Here is a 16309-nt window from a genome sequence, read left to right as displayed (position 1 = left end):
AATATGTGCAGGAATTTAAACATCACTAATACTCCATTAATATATAACTTTTATGTTTTTACATATTAGTTAAAATAAATTAAGGACACAAATGTTCCTATCATAAATGTTTGTACTATGGTTAAAGAAATAAATAGCATTAACTGCCCCACCCACCCACCTAGAAAGCCTCCGCTCTTCATGATGCGGTTAGGCAAATCACTAACAGCAAGTCTCAAAGCAACGTTTTGGGGAGCTGATGAAAGCTATGACCTGCCCTGACCAGCACTGTAATAATATGAATTTCATATGATCAGAAGTCTGGGTAGATCTTGGGAGATCCATGGACCACTCCTGAGACCGATTCAGTCATCTAGATATTCATAGAATGAATTAAACTCTGTCTTCTATGTGGAACTAGACTTTCTACACCGTTTTCATAACTCTGCCTCCACTATGTGAAAGTGGCACATGGATCAAAAATGGGTGTATTGGACAGGGCAAATGGACACTTTCCCATGCTGAGGGGATCTTGGCTTTTTTATACAACTAAATTTATCCACATGCTCCTTATTGAAGGGACCTTCTTTTACTATGTAAAAACTGTTTTTATATGGGACTAGGAATATGGCTTAATTAGTAAAATCCTTGCCTTGCCTAGCCTGCACAAAGCCCTGGGTTCAACCCCTAGCCCTCTATACACCAGGCATGGTGGTCCACACATGTAATATCAACACCTAGGAAGTAAAGGCAAGAGGATTAGGAGTTCATGGTCCTCTGGCTACATAGCAAGCTCAAGATCACTCTGAACCATATGATATCCTATCTCATAGCAAAATCATTTTGTGTGAAGAACTCGGGTAAAATTCATAAAATGTGAGAATGATTTTTTGCCACTGTCCTTTCTTCCCCCTCAGCTGACCTGGGGACAGAAGTTTCTGTGCGGATTGCTAGAAACTCAGCTGCTCCACAGATCCCCACTGCTTTTAACACGGTTCCGTATAGCACTGAACACGTTAGGAATACCACAGAGGCGTTCCTCAGGAACACTGTAGAGCTCTACAGTCAAAACAGCAGCGAGAGAGATCTCCCCAGTCTGCACACCGCTGGAACTACAGATGCATCCTGGAGTCCATCGACTACTCCATTTTTCTCCAGCACCACCACAGAGGTAAAAAGAGAGGGGTGGTATGGTTGTGAACGGTCCCAGAAAGCCCTTCCCTTGAAAAGACTCGCTCTGTTCCAAGGACCACGGTGCACGAAGAAATCAGTCACTTTGTGTTTAAACTGCAAATTGTACATAAGCGGATTTGGCTTATAATGAGGAAACCTTTGAAATCTTTGCATCGTGATGAGATGGAGATAATTAGGGTTGGCCGTGCTGTGCCGGTCGGTACTCTTGTAGATTGGCATTTTGTGAACCAAAGTCAGGGTTCACGGTCTCAAACATAGCCTGAAACAAAGTAAACAGACGTTGAGAGCAGTACTTTGCAGTTCCAAACCATTTATGCTCTAAGGTAAGGGGCAAGAATCGCAAAGCAGTGGCAGATCCAGAATCGCTGTAACTGATTGGGAAGATAAGATAAACAGGAGTCATGGCACCTCACATCACCATACCCTGTGTGTCACCTACCTATGATCTCGGTAGTCCACACGGTGACAGATGGGTCAAGTGATCGAACAGCGGTGTTGGCAGCTCATGAGTGTTACCCAAACGCTCTCTCTGTTTTGAGCATTCATGTCTTTGGCTTTGCTTTCCTCTCGGAGGTTTGAACCATCATGAAGGCAATGATGGTGTAATTAGAACAGATGAGAGAGTTCAAGTTTGGAGAACACAGGGATGTCTTGATGGGAGAACACTCAGGGCCCGTGTATGGGTGACGCTTTGAGTTAATCCAAAGCACAAGCCATCAAAGGAAAGGTCCACACTTTACTTGAGAGTGTAACTCTTCCCTAACAGGCTACCCAAATAATTCAAAGAATGAAAAATCCCAGTATTATCCAAAGGACATCCACCCAATTGGATCTCTCACTGCTTCTGCATTATATTGAACCTAATATTGCATATGGTCTCCAGCTACTGAGCACATATATCATCATTGATCACAAAACAAATACAGTGAGGACGTTGAATTTATTTTTGGTTCCAGTTTTCCATTGCCATAAATCTTGCCTCTGACCCAGTTCTTTGCTTGCCTGTAAACAGGAGTTAGGAAGGCCCAGTTGCTTTTTGGGAAACTCTTTACATCATTTTCAAGCATAGCCCTCAATCTCTATCCATGACTATAAATATCTATCCCAAGAACACAAACTCTAAATCTGCCTTTGAAGGTCAGCTGCGCCTCTCACATCCCTCCCCGCAGCTGGGGCATAATAGAAAGAGGAAGAGGGGAGCAGTTAGGGTCTCCCAATTCTGCCTTGAGTTCTACCAACCGCTCAGCTCATTGTGGTCTCACAGCTGTTAGCTTTGGAAACTGGGAAAAGAGGACATGAGATGGGAGAGCCATGACTTCAGGAGCCCCACCCCCACCATGATCAGGGCACTCCCTAACTCTTCGGCTCCTTAGCCATTCCATCCACTAGTGTGAACGAGGTATTTGCCACTTGCTTTTGAAAATAAATACTCACATCTTTATTTTGGCTGTATATGACTCAACAAAAACTCACATCCTACCATTAATTTAGTAGAGCACCCATTCACATTTGAACTTGATTATAACAGTACAGAAAAAAAAAAAGTGAGTATATCAAACAAGACACATTGAATGAGGACTACCACAGAAACTTATCTACCTGAATAGTAGAAGATGGCCTTTTAGCATAAAAAGGATAGTCTATCATTCTTCCCAGGTCTGACATTATGAAGCATAGAAATAGGTTCAAGAGTTGGCCAGGCTCTGCAAAAGTGTATTCAGAACCATCAGCAACAGAGCTGTTGTAGACGTACCACTGGTTGGGTAGATCTATAGGCTCACCACCCCGCCAACAGTATTTGTAGCCTTAGATCATAGCAGACACAATGGTGAGGGTTTTGTTGTTGTTGTTTGGTTTGTTTTGTTTTGTGGGCCTGGGGAGGATGTTTTGTTCGGTTGTTTGGTTGGTTGGTTATTTGGGTGTTTAGTTGGTTGGTTGGTTACTTGGTGGTTGGTGATTGGTTTGGGATTTCATTTCTACAATGAAAGCAATGGCAGTGTTTATATGAGCTCCCAGATGAGGCACCCAACCTGACCAGTATCTCACCTCTGGCTTTCTTGAAGTTCAGGCAAAGTATTGACTATGCCCTGGGAAGTGAGAGTGAAACGCCATGCTGTCTCCAAAGGCAGTTTCTCCGAGTGCAGCTTTCAGAATTCTGAGCTCTAGCCATCCTTCCAAGTTCATTATGAAACACTGGAATTTGAGACTTTGAAAAGTAACACAAGTCACTTACAACTTTGAGAGTAATTTTGACAAAGAGCGTCAGAAGCATATAAGAGTAAAATAGTTCAGCTCAATTGTTGGAAATTGTATTTAAATCTCTCTTAGTTGTTTTCTTTATTACACAGCATCTGGTTTGTGGGGATATTGGACTGAGGTTTGTAATTGAGCTGTATCGGGGGTGTTGTTTTTGAGTGAAAACAAGGTCTTGTAACTAAAGCATCTGAACAAAATGCTTCAAGTGTTGGGGGAAAGAAAGGAAAAGTTTGGAGTGGGATAGAGCGGAACAAGACAGAATGGAGGTGAGGGTAACGATGCAGAATGAAATGGGAGAGAGTGGACAGGGGTGGACTGTTCTGGAGTGGACTACAGTGGAGTTGGTCGGGTGGTTCCTCTACTGGTTCATCCTAGGCTCACAGTTAGGGCTGAAATCAGCATGGGAGGCCAACAGGACTCTAAGATCAGCACTCGGCTCATTTGCATGACTAGCATTCAGCATTGGCTATAAGCCGGCCATCTAGGCTCACCTCATGACCTCGCATCCTCTAGTAAACAATACCAGCTTCCCTTTCATGATGGGAAGTCAGTCCAGCTTCATACAAGGCCAAAGGTAAAGGCTGAAGGATTCTAGAAGTATAGGCTCTGGAGTCACACAACACTACTTCTTCCACATTTAGAGGTTAAAACAAACTATAAACCAGCCCAGATACAAGGAATAGGGCAATAGACTCTACTTCTTCATGAGAACCTCAGCAAAATCATATTGCAAATATATATATTACACACATACTTATATATGTGTAGTAAGGGATGAATCCATAACCATTAAACAAGACAACATATCTTATCAACATCACCATTGTCACCACCATCTCTATTTTGCAGACATCTAGCTGAAATATACAGAGGTTAAAACCCAAAGACTTGTTCAAAAGAAAAAAATAGCAAGAGCATACACACACACACACACACACACAGTTACCGTATTCTCTAATATATAGTACCTATTCATCAAGGCAAATGCCAAGGAAGACATGTTTGAACTGCGGCTATCACTCTACATTAAGCACACAAAATAACCCTAAACTCACTCTTTAAGGACGCAGAGAGTTTCTTTTCTTTACCTTTCCTCTTTTTCTTACATCCTCCCCTGCCAGCGTGATGAATTTGACTCTGGAAGGTTGTATACGTGGACAAGGACTTGGTCTCAAAGCTCTGTGGCTACTTCCCTCTCTGTCCCCCAACCTCCAACTCAAGACCTTAAGGAATTAACAGATTGTGATGCAGAAATAAAGAACTAGGGCTTCGTTGTCAGGGAAACCTAGTCTGGGTCTTGGTGGTTTCTACTCAAGCCGTACTTCCTTCTTTGGAATGGAGATCACGATGGGCATTTGTCTACCTCACATGGTTGAAAACAAAGATCTGATTAAAGGAATCACGTTGGTACCCTAACCATAAGTAAGTGAGTATTTAGTAACATTGGCTTCTTTTAGCCTTTGTTTTATCATTCATACCCTGGCTGACTCTAGGCTTCTGAGGAACCCAGATGAGCTGGCCCATTCTGCGAAAAAATGCTCCAGAAGGGATAAAGTGCTGACTGTGCATGAAAACAGGGTTCGCGGCTGGTTCTGATACCACTATCTACAAATCTTGCCTAGAGGCTCACCGCCTGCTTCCTCTCCCACCCCACCCTTGTGCTGGCCTGGGGAGGAGGAGCAGCATTTCCTCAGTTTGTGAATAGCCATTGTGGTTCCAGGCTGAGCTTTCACAGCTCTGCATTTCCTTCCATTTGGCCTTCAAAGAGCTCACAGCCAGTGGGAGTCTCCAAAGAAGTGAGGAGGAGGCTGGTGCAGAAAAGTGCCCTACAGCCCCAGGCAACCTCTCTGACTGAGTCACTTAGAGCTTGCAGGGAGACAGATAAGCTACTGTCACCACCATTATGTAGACAGACTAAAGACAGTATCCCCACTACCTAGAGCAGTGGTGCTCGACCTTACTAATGTTGGGACCCTTTAATAAAGTCCCTCATGATGTGGTGACCCCAACCATCAACTTATTTTTGTTGCTACTTCATAACTATAATTTTGCTACTGTTATGAATTGTAATGTAAATATCTGTGTTTCCCGACGGTCTTGGGTGACCCCTGTGAAAGAGTCATTCAACTCCCAATGGGGTTGTGACCCACAGGTTGAGAACCCATGGCCTAGAAGAAACCATGGAAACCATCCTCAGAGTATCTACATGGCGCTTAGACTGTCTGTTATGAATAGAATCAAGTATCACAGACCATGAGACTGATACATTTCTTTTTAATCCTTGTTTTTATTATTATTAATTATGTGGGGAGGGTGGGGTATGTGCGTGTGAGTGCAGGTGCCCTCAGACACCAGAAGTATCAGATCCCCTGGGGCTGGAGTTATGGGCAGCTGTGAACCACCCAACATGGGAACCAAACTCCAGTCCTCTGGTAGACTGGAAGGCATTCTGAACAGCTGGGCCGTCTTCTCAGCCCCCATGTTGAGACATTTAAAAAGTAGGAAGTAATATCGTTGTATTTACACGTGTTTCTAAAGCCCCTGCCTTATAGTCAGCACCATCCAATCCCAATTCCAAAACGCGGTTTCTTAGTTCTTCAGTTAAAATGGATGATGGTCTGCTAATACTTTAGAATTTGCCTGACCCCCCCCCCAACTTAAAATCTCAAGGATTCCTTTTTATTTCCACTTTTCTTTCAGTGACACGTAATTGGCTTGCCTTCCAATTTGTTTATACAGAGGCTGGGCTGATAATTTGTCACAATAAAAGCCACACACACACACACACACACACACACACACACACACACAAGATATGGCCACAGCACATGCCATAAGTGTCGAGATGCTTGGTTGACATGGCCGCCTTTCTCTGGCACACTGGTGTCTCTGGGAAGATGAGATGTACTGGAAGCACGGACTGATGCAGTGAGAAGAGGGAATGAGAGAAGGAAGGGGAACTAATATCCACAGAGAAGCCAGACTGTGCCAAATGTCAGGGCAAGTCTATGACCCTCAGCTCCGGCCATGGCCGTGGCTGTCCTGGAACTCCCTCATAGACCACACTAGCCTCAAACTCTCAGAGCTCCACCTGCCTCTGCCTCTGGAGTGCTGGGGTTAAAGGTGTGTGCCCGCAGCTACCCACGGAGCTTTTAAAGCTACAGTTGTAGGGTTCCGCTTCATACCCTTCTAAATCGGAATTGCCTGAAGTGGAAACTCAGAGCTTACAGTCTGAAAAAAATCTCCGAGGAGTCTACTATGAGGCTACGTTTGTGATTGGTTGGGAGATGACTGAATGATCAGCCTGTTGGGGAAAAGTATTGAAATCGAGAAAAGAGAGAAAGCGCTGCTAAGCTGCTGAGCCTGAAGGTGGTCCCAAGGAGACATCAGACAAAGCCGAGGGGAGGAAACCGTTACAGAAAAACAGCTGGAATCGCTCAAAGAACTTGATGCTGTGAAGTCCATGTCACAAAACTCCAGGGTGTTCCAGACCTAAGGTCATGAAGAGATTTAGCAATTCGATGTAATACAGGATCCTCTACTTAAAAAAAAAAAAAAAAAAAAAAAAAAAAAAAAAAAAAAGGAATACTAGAAGAGACATGATTGGGATCGTTGGCAAAATTGAAATATGAAACGTGGGTTTAAGTTTTGTATCAGTCTGAAGATCCTTAATTTAGGGATTTTATTAAGATTGCAAACTTAATCCAGGATGTCTGCTGCCTATTCTGAGATAGTTTAGGTAAATGTATTTTATTTACAGAGAGAGGGAGAGGAGACAGAGAGAGAGTTGGGAGGCTCAGGGAAGTGTTGTAGAAACTCTCGGTACAAACGTTACAGTTGACCTGTTCATGTGTAATTATTTCCAGATAATTATTTTTAAAATAAAAAGAAATCGAGGAGACGTTTGCTAGGCGGGCTTTCGGAGGGTGGCATCCGCAGGAAGCGGCTGAGTTACAGTGAGGCCAGTGGCTCACTGATATACCAAGATGCATCATCTTCTTCTTCTTTGAGAACTGAGGGGAGTGCAAGAGGGGCTTGGCGGCCGCTGGGTAAAAGAAGAGGAGGAGGAGAGATTAGCACGCACAATAGGAAAGAAATGAGATGAATTTGCAAAAACAAAGAAAAAAATGTCAGTGAAGCCAAAACTCAGAACTGGCGCTGAGCCTCGCGATAAGTATGAGGACAAGATAGACACCCTGGGAAGACGTGCTAAGTACTGTAAATCTCTGCAGTTTACCCCAGCTAACGGCTGCACCCTCCGATTCCACACACAGACTAACAGCTTTGAAACCCAGGCACTGTAGAATATGGTAAAAAACTAACTGGAAGGAGAAACACTACGGATTCCAGGAGCCGTTACTGGAGGAAGCCATGACTGTTTCCGTATGTCCCTCCCACACTTGAAGGGAGCTGGTAGCCACGTGCAGAACCATCACTAGGTCCAGATGAGAGCTTCCTACTGCAGACACTTCTGTTTGGGAGTCAGGGACACCCATGTTTCTGTGGCGTCTCCTGTTTCAGATCCCTCATAGATTTGGGCCAAGGAGCAAGCCATCGTGTACAGCCTTGCGGGATACCTGCTGTCCCAGGCTGTGTGCCTGTGGGCTACCTGTGTGCTCTTCTCTCTCTGGGATTGGGGGTGTGAGGGAGAAAGAAAGCAGAGCTATGGACAGAATTCAGCACGTGCATACTTTGCTGGGGTTTCTGATCTTGGTGTCACAAGTAGGAATTTCAGGAGTGTCTCTTCATTACTGAGAAGCACTAATCCTCACCGGGTGTCTATTCCTCCAGAACAATGGCTAAGGCATGGATGCCACTTCTTCTAAGGCTTGGGGGCTAGGTACCAGATTCTGTGGTGGTGAGAGTTCTGATTCTGCACTGAGATGAATGAGAATGTTATTTTGTGTGAGATTCACACAAAATTCTTAGCCACGCCCTCATTTAGTGGAAGAGTATAAAGGTTTAGTCTGTCAATATATGACTGAGATCCGGTCGCCATGACCTGGGGATGTGGAGAGGGTGATGAGGAACAGGGCTCCTTCCTTCAAGGGCTCTATAATCTGGCTGATAGTTTTAACATTACATTTGTGGAAAACATGATAAGGTCTTTTGATCTTCTGCCTTCATCACTGTCAGACCAGCCCTCAGGGGTCTCGGGGATTCTCCGAGTCTGTCTCACCCAGGAGAGAAGGGTGGGGTCAGGAAGACATGTTGAATTAGAGATAACCAAGAAACAGGCAGAATGTAGGACCACTGTGCTTCTGTCTTTTGATTTTTTTGAGTCAAAATCAAGAGGTTTTTGTTGTTTTTTTTTTTTTAACAAGGAAAAGATGTGATTTTTCTCAGTATTTGCCTTCTTATTTTGATTTTTTGGTTTTGGTTTTTGGAGGCAGGGTTTCTCTGTGTAGCTTTGTGCCTTTCCTGGAACTTGCTTTGGAGACCAGGCTGGCCTCGAACTCACAGAGTTCCGCCTGCCTTCCACCTCCCACCTCCCAAGTGCTGGGATTAAAGGCATGCGCCACCACCGCCCAGCGTCTTATTTTGATTTTTAAAGCAATGTTAAGATCATGTTGTAAATGCCAAAGGTCACCCAGGTTAACCAAATTATAAGCCTCTCTGTGGTGATATATTGTGTACCCTAATAAACTTGACTGAAGATCAGAAAACAGAACAAGCCACTAGGTTAAATATAGAGGTCAGGCAGTGGTAGCACACACACCTTTAATCCTAGCACTCAGGAGGCAGAGATCCATCTGGATCTCTGTGAGTTCAAAGCCACCCTGGACTACATGAGATTAACTCAGTCTAGGAGAGAAACTGAGCCAGGCAGTGTTGACACACACCTTTAATCCCAGTACCAGGAAAATTGAGACAGGAAATGATGTGTGGGCAGAGAAAGTCATATAAGGTGTGAGGAGACAGGAACTAAAGTCTTTCAGCTGAGGAAAGCTTTTCATGCTGAATAGTGCTAGAGGTAAGTGGTGGCTTCTTCCTTTGTCTCTCTGATCTTTCAGCATTTACCCCAATATCTGGTCCAGGGTTTTCATTATAAGACCATTTTAGGAATTTGAACAACATCTCTCCCTTGTGGCATCTAGAGAACTCATAGGGAAACAATGTGACCCACAGAATATTAAAAATATGCCTTTGGTTTCCCACCGTAAGCCTCTAAAAAAGCGAAAGGCTTTGTTTGTTTAGCTTTTTTTCAATTGTTTTACATTTGTTTATTTATTTTATATGTCTGAGTGTTTTGTGTGCATGTGTGTATGTGCACATGCATGCCTGGTACCCAGAGGCCTGAAGAGGGCATCATATCTCCAAGAACTAGGGTTATCAATGGTCATGAACCATCATGTGGGTGATAGAACAGAACCATCAAGTCTTCTGCAAGAGCAACAGGTACTCTAACTGATGAGCCATCTCTCTAGGCCCATTTTACCTTTTCTTTTAAAACCAATCTTACCTTATGCCCAGTTATCTTATGACAGTTTATCTACTGTCAAGGATTGGGTGAATAGATTTTGTGAGTATCACAGTCTAACTCCTGAAGCCTTTCTACCTAGAAGTCATGCACATACTGACTGCCCTGTGGGAAGCATTGAAACCCTGACTTGCCTTAATGTGAGCAGACTCATCTCTTGGGGTGGGTGGTAGCAGCTGTGGTGTTGGTAAAGATGCAGCAGAAGCCTGGAGCTTGAGGAAGCGGTTCCCTTAGAGTCACTGCTGTTTGTAAATCATGTGACTACCTTTGGCTACAGTGCTAGGATGAAAGCTACCCAAAGTCTATTTCCTCCCAGCTTAAAAAAAAAAAAAAAAAAAAAAAAAGAACAAAAAGGATAAGAAATTAGTGTAGAAAATAAATACCAAGCGTACTGGCTAGTTTTGCATGTCAACTTGGCATAAGCTGGAGTCATCAGAGAGGAAGGAGCCTCAGTTGAGGAAATGCCTCCATGAGACCCAGCTGTAAGGTATTTTCTCAGTTAGTGATCAATGGGGAAGGCCCATGGTCATGGGTTCTATAAGGAAGCAGGCTGAGCAAGCCAGGAGAAGCAAGGCAATAAGCAGCTTCCCTCCATGGCCTTTGCATCAGCTCTTGACTCCAGGTTCGTGCCCTGTTTGAGTTTCTGTCCTGACTTCCTTCAGTGGTGTACAGTAAATGTGGAAATACAAGCCAAATAAACCCTTTCCTCTCCAACTTGCTTTTTGGTCATGGTGTTTTGTAGCAGCAATGGAAACCCTAAGACACCTTAAACCCTTAAAGATGTGTTGAAGAACCTACTGATAACTATTCCCTCCTCCTCCCTTCCAGGATGTAGAAAATCATGGCATGGCCACCAGTCTGAGTAGCTGTTAAATGCCTCTCACGCTGATCTACTGAACAGCTTTGTTTGGATACAAGATAGAAATGCAGTGTGAATTTATTGTCATTTGAACATTCTCAGAAAGATATTCTCATCTGCGGACTCCATTATTCTTAGTATTACTGGGTATTCAATTCCCATGGTTTATCTTAATGTTCCTTGTAGAATATTATTTTACTATTAACAATTATAAGTCCTAACATTTCTGGCCCTGAGCTGGGAATGGCACTGTGCATGTAGTACATGCCTTCTCTTTCCATCCCTAAAACTGTCCTCCAAATGTTTTTGTTATTTCCTGGAGACTCGTGATCTAGGAAGTTTATCCAGAAAGATTTCTTTAAGTACTCCAAATTGTATCTCTAGATACAGAACAGGATGGTCATGACTTCTTAAAAATAACTGCTCATCAAAATTATGCTTTCTTCTATTTTCGTGCTTCTTTTTTGAAACTCGTGACATTTGCTGCAGGTTAAAATTGTGTTGTTTTTACCATTTTCTATTGAGGCAATACAGTGAAGAACAGAAAAGTACTTGCTATCTTGTGGTTGGTTGTAGTTGACACATCTGCCTGGTTGCAATACTCTCTTTTAAAAATTATTGTAGTTTCCTAGGTAGAGCATTTGCATAGCCTAAGCGAGGCCCTGACTTATATTTTAAGGACCACATTAACTTGGCATGGTTGTGCATGCCTGTAACACTAGCACTCAGATGGTATAGGCAAGAGGATCAGGAGTTCAAAGTCATCCTCAGCTACAGAGACAGATCAAGACCATGTTTTCATGATGCCCTGTCTCTAAATAAATAAAGACATTGAGATTTGAATAACAAAAAAATACTTTTAAGGAGTCATGGTTACCTGTACAAGAGGAAGGCAATCAAAATCCCAGCATGACAAACATTATGGTTGCACAGTTATATTTTTGTGGGATCCCTAACAGCAGGAGTTGGGGATGTCTCTGACTCTTTGACCTGCACCTAGGACCCTTTTCCTCCTAACAGGTCACCTCATCCAGCCTTGATATGAGGATATGTGCCTAGTCTTATTGTAAGTTGTTTATGCTGTGTTCAGTTTATTGCCCTGAGAGGCCTCCTTTTTTTTTTTTTTTTTTTGGTTTTTCGAGACAGGGTTTCTCTGTGTAGCTTTGCGCCTTTCCTGGAACTCACTTGGTAGCCCAGGCTGGCCTCGAACTCATAGAGATCCGCCTGGCTCTGCCTCCCGAGTGCTGGGATTAAAGGCGTGTGCCACCACCGCCCGGCTCTTTTTTTTTTTTTTTTTTTTTTGGAAGGCAAGCAGAAGAGGGGTGGATTTGGGTTTGGGTGTCAAGCACTGGTAGAGGGGAAGTCGAGAAAACAGTGGTTGGGATGTAATGTATGTAAATAATTAAAAATTTTTTAAAAATCCCAGCAAGGGTTGTTGGGGAGCTCACAAGGCTCACATCTAGTTGAGGAGTTGTTGACAACTGATGGCTGTTGGTGGAAAAGAAAGTCACTTTTCTCTGGGGGATGGCCACACTGATAGGTTGTACATGCCCACCTATAGATGGCTTCACGACCATGAATATAAGGGTAGCAGTAATTGGATTCGATGGTTATTGCTTTAAAAATGAAAGAGGGCATGAAATTAGGAGAGAATCTAGGGAGAGATGGAAGGCAGCATTGATCACAATATATTGAATACATGTATGAAATTCTTAAAGAATAAATTTAAATACACACACACACACACACACACACACACTTCTACAGACTTGGTGAGCAGGTCCATATAAGCTCATCTACTCCACTCAGAAGCCAGAGCAAAAGGATGTAAATTCAAAGCCTTCCTGAGGTATGGAGCAAGTTCAAGGCTAGCAAGGGCAACTTGGCAAGCCTCTGATGAAAAAAAAAAATTTTTTTTGAAGAAAAGTAAGTACAGAGTTAGAATAAAAATCGGAAGCAGAGCATTTGTTGAGCATGTGCAAACCCCTGGGTCTAATACCCAGTACTAGAAAAAAATAAATTCTTCCTAGAAGGAATGGCATCAGGCTGGTCTTATGCCTAACATTTGGTGTCAAATTAAGTTGTGTTTCCAAGTCTTTTTCCTGCAACATCCACGCTGAATTTTTCATGAAGCACTATAAATATCAAGACAGGCATGATATTTATTATAAAATTAACTAATTTATGAATTCTAAACTGTTCAAGACCCTCTAAATAGTCTGTGACACATCTTGGAAACAGAGAAATCAGTGGAATTGGAGAGGCATCAAGAAGAAGGGCGAGTTAAAATTAACTCGCCTAATAATAAAATTTTGGTTGAAGGTTTATCAGGGAGCAATCTGAACTTGAGTCTGAATAACTCTTCCCCACTGACTAGCACAGACTATTTGTTAAAACACAAACTGTTTCCTTCACCCCCTTTGTTACTGATTCCTCTAGGTCCTTCTAGGTCAGGCCCTATAATACAAATTTCTAGCAAGTTCTCAGCTCATCGCTGATGCTACACTGTCCTCTAAGAGCGTGTCTCCTCCTCATCTTCTTCCTCTCCCTCTTCTTCCTCGTCTCCTATTCCATTTCCTTTCCCTCCTCCTCATCACATCCTCCTCTTCCTTCCCTTTCTTTCATTTTTTTGTTCTCCCTCTTATCTCTTCCCACTTTTCCCTTCTTTCCTTCAAAATCAATCTCTCCCTGTTTTATTCTTTCTCCCTCCCATGTTTTCTTCCTCCCTGTATGTTCCACCCCCCTCCCATTCCTCCTTTTCTCATTCAGCACAGCATTTAAAACATGCATCAAGGCCATACTTGCAAGAGCGTGTTAGAGAATTCACTCACCTAACAGCATTTACTGAGCAGCCACACAGACCCAGTCATTCTCTCAGAAAATATTTGCTGAGCTTCTACTGTATTCTGAACCCTGTGCAGAAAGAGAAAGCAAAACTCCACCCGAAAAGAATTTCTCAAAGGACCAAAGACACAGACAGTACTCAAATACATAACTAGATTATCGCCACACATTATTGCTCTGAATTAAACAAGTGGGTTATGAGGGGGGAAGTATGAAAGGCATGTCTTCCTTATGATGTCTGATGTGGAGGAGGAATCTTCAAAACATAAACCAGAGCCTGGCTCTGAGCAGGTGCTTAGTCATGTTTGGAGAGGGAAAGCACGCACCTGAAGAGAGGAAGCGAGCAGCAGATAGACAACAAGGCAGAGCCAGGTAATGAAGGTCCTGGGTGAGGTCCGTGGCCTTTCAGTCTCTCATGGGAGGTTTGCTTGCATTAATTTTTCCAATTCACTTCGCTTCCTCTCTACCGCAGAAGTTTCTGTTTCACACCCTGGTCAGTCCCTAGTCTACAGTAGCTCACCTTCTTCCTATTGAGACACCAGATGATATCATAGGCACCATCCAGCAGGCACATTCCCATGTGAGTGTAAACCCTGCTGGTGGAATGCTTAGAAAAAGTTACTGGTTAGAGAAGACAAAATATAATGGTGGTGTGCTCAGTGTGCTGTGCCCAAACTCATAACACCCTTGCTTGATGTGTGGACAAGAAACTGGTGAGAGAGCCGAGGAGTGAAGGTGTTCCAGGTAGAATTGAAGCAGTGGCCATCCCTGGCTGGGTCTGAATTTCCCTGGGGAATGGCCTTACCCTGGGATAAGGAAAGAAAGATGAGGAGACCTTGTGCCATACTCAAACCAAAATATGTGAAGGTGGAGCCACCACACAGCTAACTCCATCATGAGGCAACTGAGATTTTGGGGATGCAAAAGGTACACCCCAACTCTACCCCAGCCATTGTGGTCAAAACAGATGTAAAAGAATAAACACTAGATCACAGATGGGCTTATTGGGACTTAAAGTCCAGAGGAACATTCTGCACATTGGGCTTTTTAAATCTGTGGCTCCTGGTACATGGTTCCTATAATCCTTGCAATTTCTTATGTCATTTGAATAATAAAATATTCAACTTAGGTCCCTGAAACAGCTCCAAGTAGATACAGGTCAAGCAATGCTTTTCAACCACACCTGAGCCTTTATGGATGTGATTTTTAGAGGCACCACTGATAAACACTTAATAGGAGTGAAGAGACTGGGAGAATTGATGGATGCTTGGAAGGGTCTCATAGAGGAAGAAAAGGGCTGAAGATTGAGTTCATTACCAGTGGCCAATGATTCAATCAGCCCTACTTCATGTAATATCTATAAAAACCAAGTGCCTGAGGTTGAGGGCTTCCAGGAAGGTGAGAAGGAGCACATACCTATGCTCCCAAGTGTGACGTGCTCCCGACCTGAAGGGGATGGACAATCCCATGCTCAGGACCTTGTACACCTTGCCCTATACACTAAGTTATTTACTTACATCTTTAAGTTGCTCTTTGCAATAAGCAAATAAGTATGAAAAACATACAAAGAAATAAAGTTACCATTCCCAAACAGTGGTTCTTGCCCCTGGTGACTGATGAACTCAGCGTCGGTGTTCATAATATAAAAAGATCTATGCCTTAGCTGTGAGCTTGTAAGCAATGACTGTGTTAACTCAAACACGATTGCTACTGTGGACTTTTTATCACCATTTTTAGAAGACAACTGTCTAGTCAGAAGCAGCCACACCCTTCCTGTGGAGTCTGGGAAAGGTTTCCTGATGGCAAGGAGAAAAGGTTAAGCCACTGTCACAGGACAGAATGACTGATCCCCATTCCTGGAATGCAATGACTTCTAAAAGTAAATGCAGGGTCACATTATAGGAAAAAATGGGCTCACAAGCAGTTGAGGAATTCCAAACAAAGAGAGCAAATGAGAAACGAGTCAACATATTTATACTTTGCACAGAGTTTCAAACAGTCTCCATCCAAAAGGTGACCTTGGGCACGTGATCCTGTGCTCCTGGAACCTGTAGCCACATTTGCAGAGTTGCGTATTAACACTGCAGCTGTGGTTCCACTTTTTAAATTTTTTATTTGTTTATTTTATATGCGTGTGAGTGTTTTGTCTGCAGTTATATCACATGCACCACATGCATGCCTGCCTGGTGCCCATGAGGTCAGAAAAGCATCAGATCCCCTAGAAGTGCAGTTAAGGATAGTTGTGATTACCATGTGGGCTCCAGGAACTGAACCCAGGTCCTCTAAAAAAAGCCACAAGTGATCTTAACTACTTAGCTACTTCTGCAGCCCCTGTATTTGTTATTTCAAAAGGAAAAATACAGTCAGTAAGAGTCCAAGTTTAAGTCGAAACTATTGTCTCTCAATACACACTAATTTTTATAGGCTACTTAGAACCCACAAAGTATTGGAAGCTCTGTGGTCAGCCTTGAGATGATAACGGTAAAATAATGATAAAATTGAAAGTCCAAATGTATATACCTTTGGAAAAGAAATGTTTATAACTACTGGTCCTTCCCATCATGTACTGATATGATTCTTCAACTATGTTGAGGATATTAAAAATGACTTAAACTCAATTATTCTGAATAGACATGTTCATCATTGATAACTCAAAAATGGATTTAAAAACAGGATTTCTTATTTTCCAAATTCCT

The 16309-nt window shown here is 43.0% G+C and overlaps 1 protein-coding gene across 1 annotated transcript in view; it reads left to right on the top strand.

Annotated features, from left to right (window-relative positions):
- The window catches only part of Ptprb (protein tyrosine phosphatase receptor type B), a 102785-nt gene that overhangs the window by 8827 nt on the left and 77649 nt on the right, over nt 1-16309 (top strand). Inside the window, 1 exon segment of the mRNA XM_059245799.1 lies at nt 897-1150. Coding sequence (XP_059101782.1) covers nt 897-1150 — 254 coding nt within the window.

The sequence above is a fragment of the Peromyscus eremicus genome, chromosome 18 (genome assembly GCF_949786415.1).
Source record: "Peromyscus eremicus chromosome 18, PerEre_H2_v1, whole genome shotgun sequence".
NCBI lineage: Eukaryota > Metazoa > Chordata > Mammalia > Rodentia > Cricetidae > Peromyscus > Peromyscus eremicus.
The sequence above is the reverse complement of the archived record's forward strand: the minus strand, read 5'-3'. Positions and strand labels throughout refer to the sequence as shown.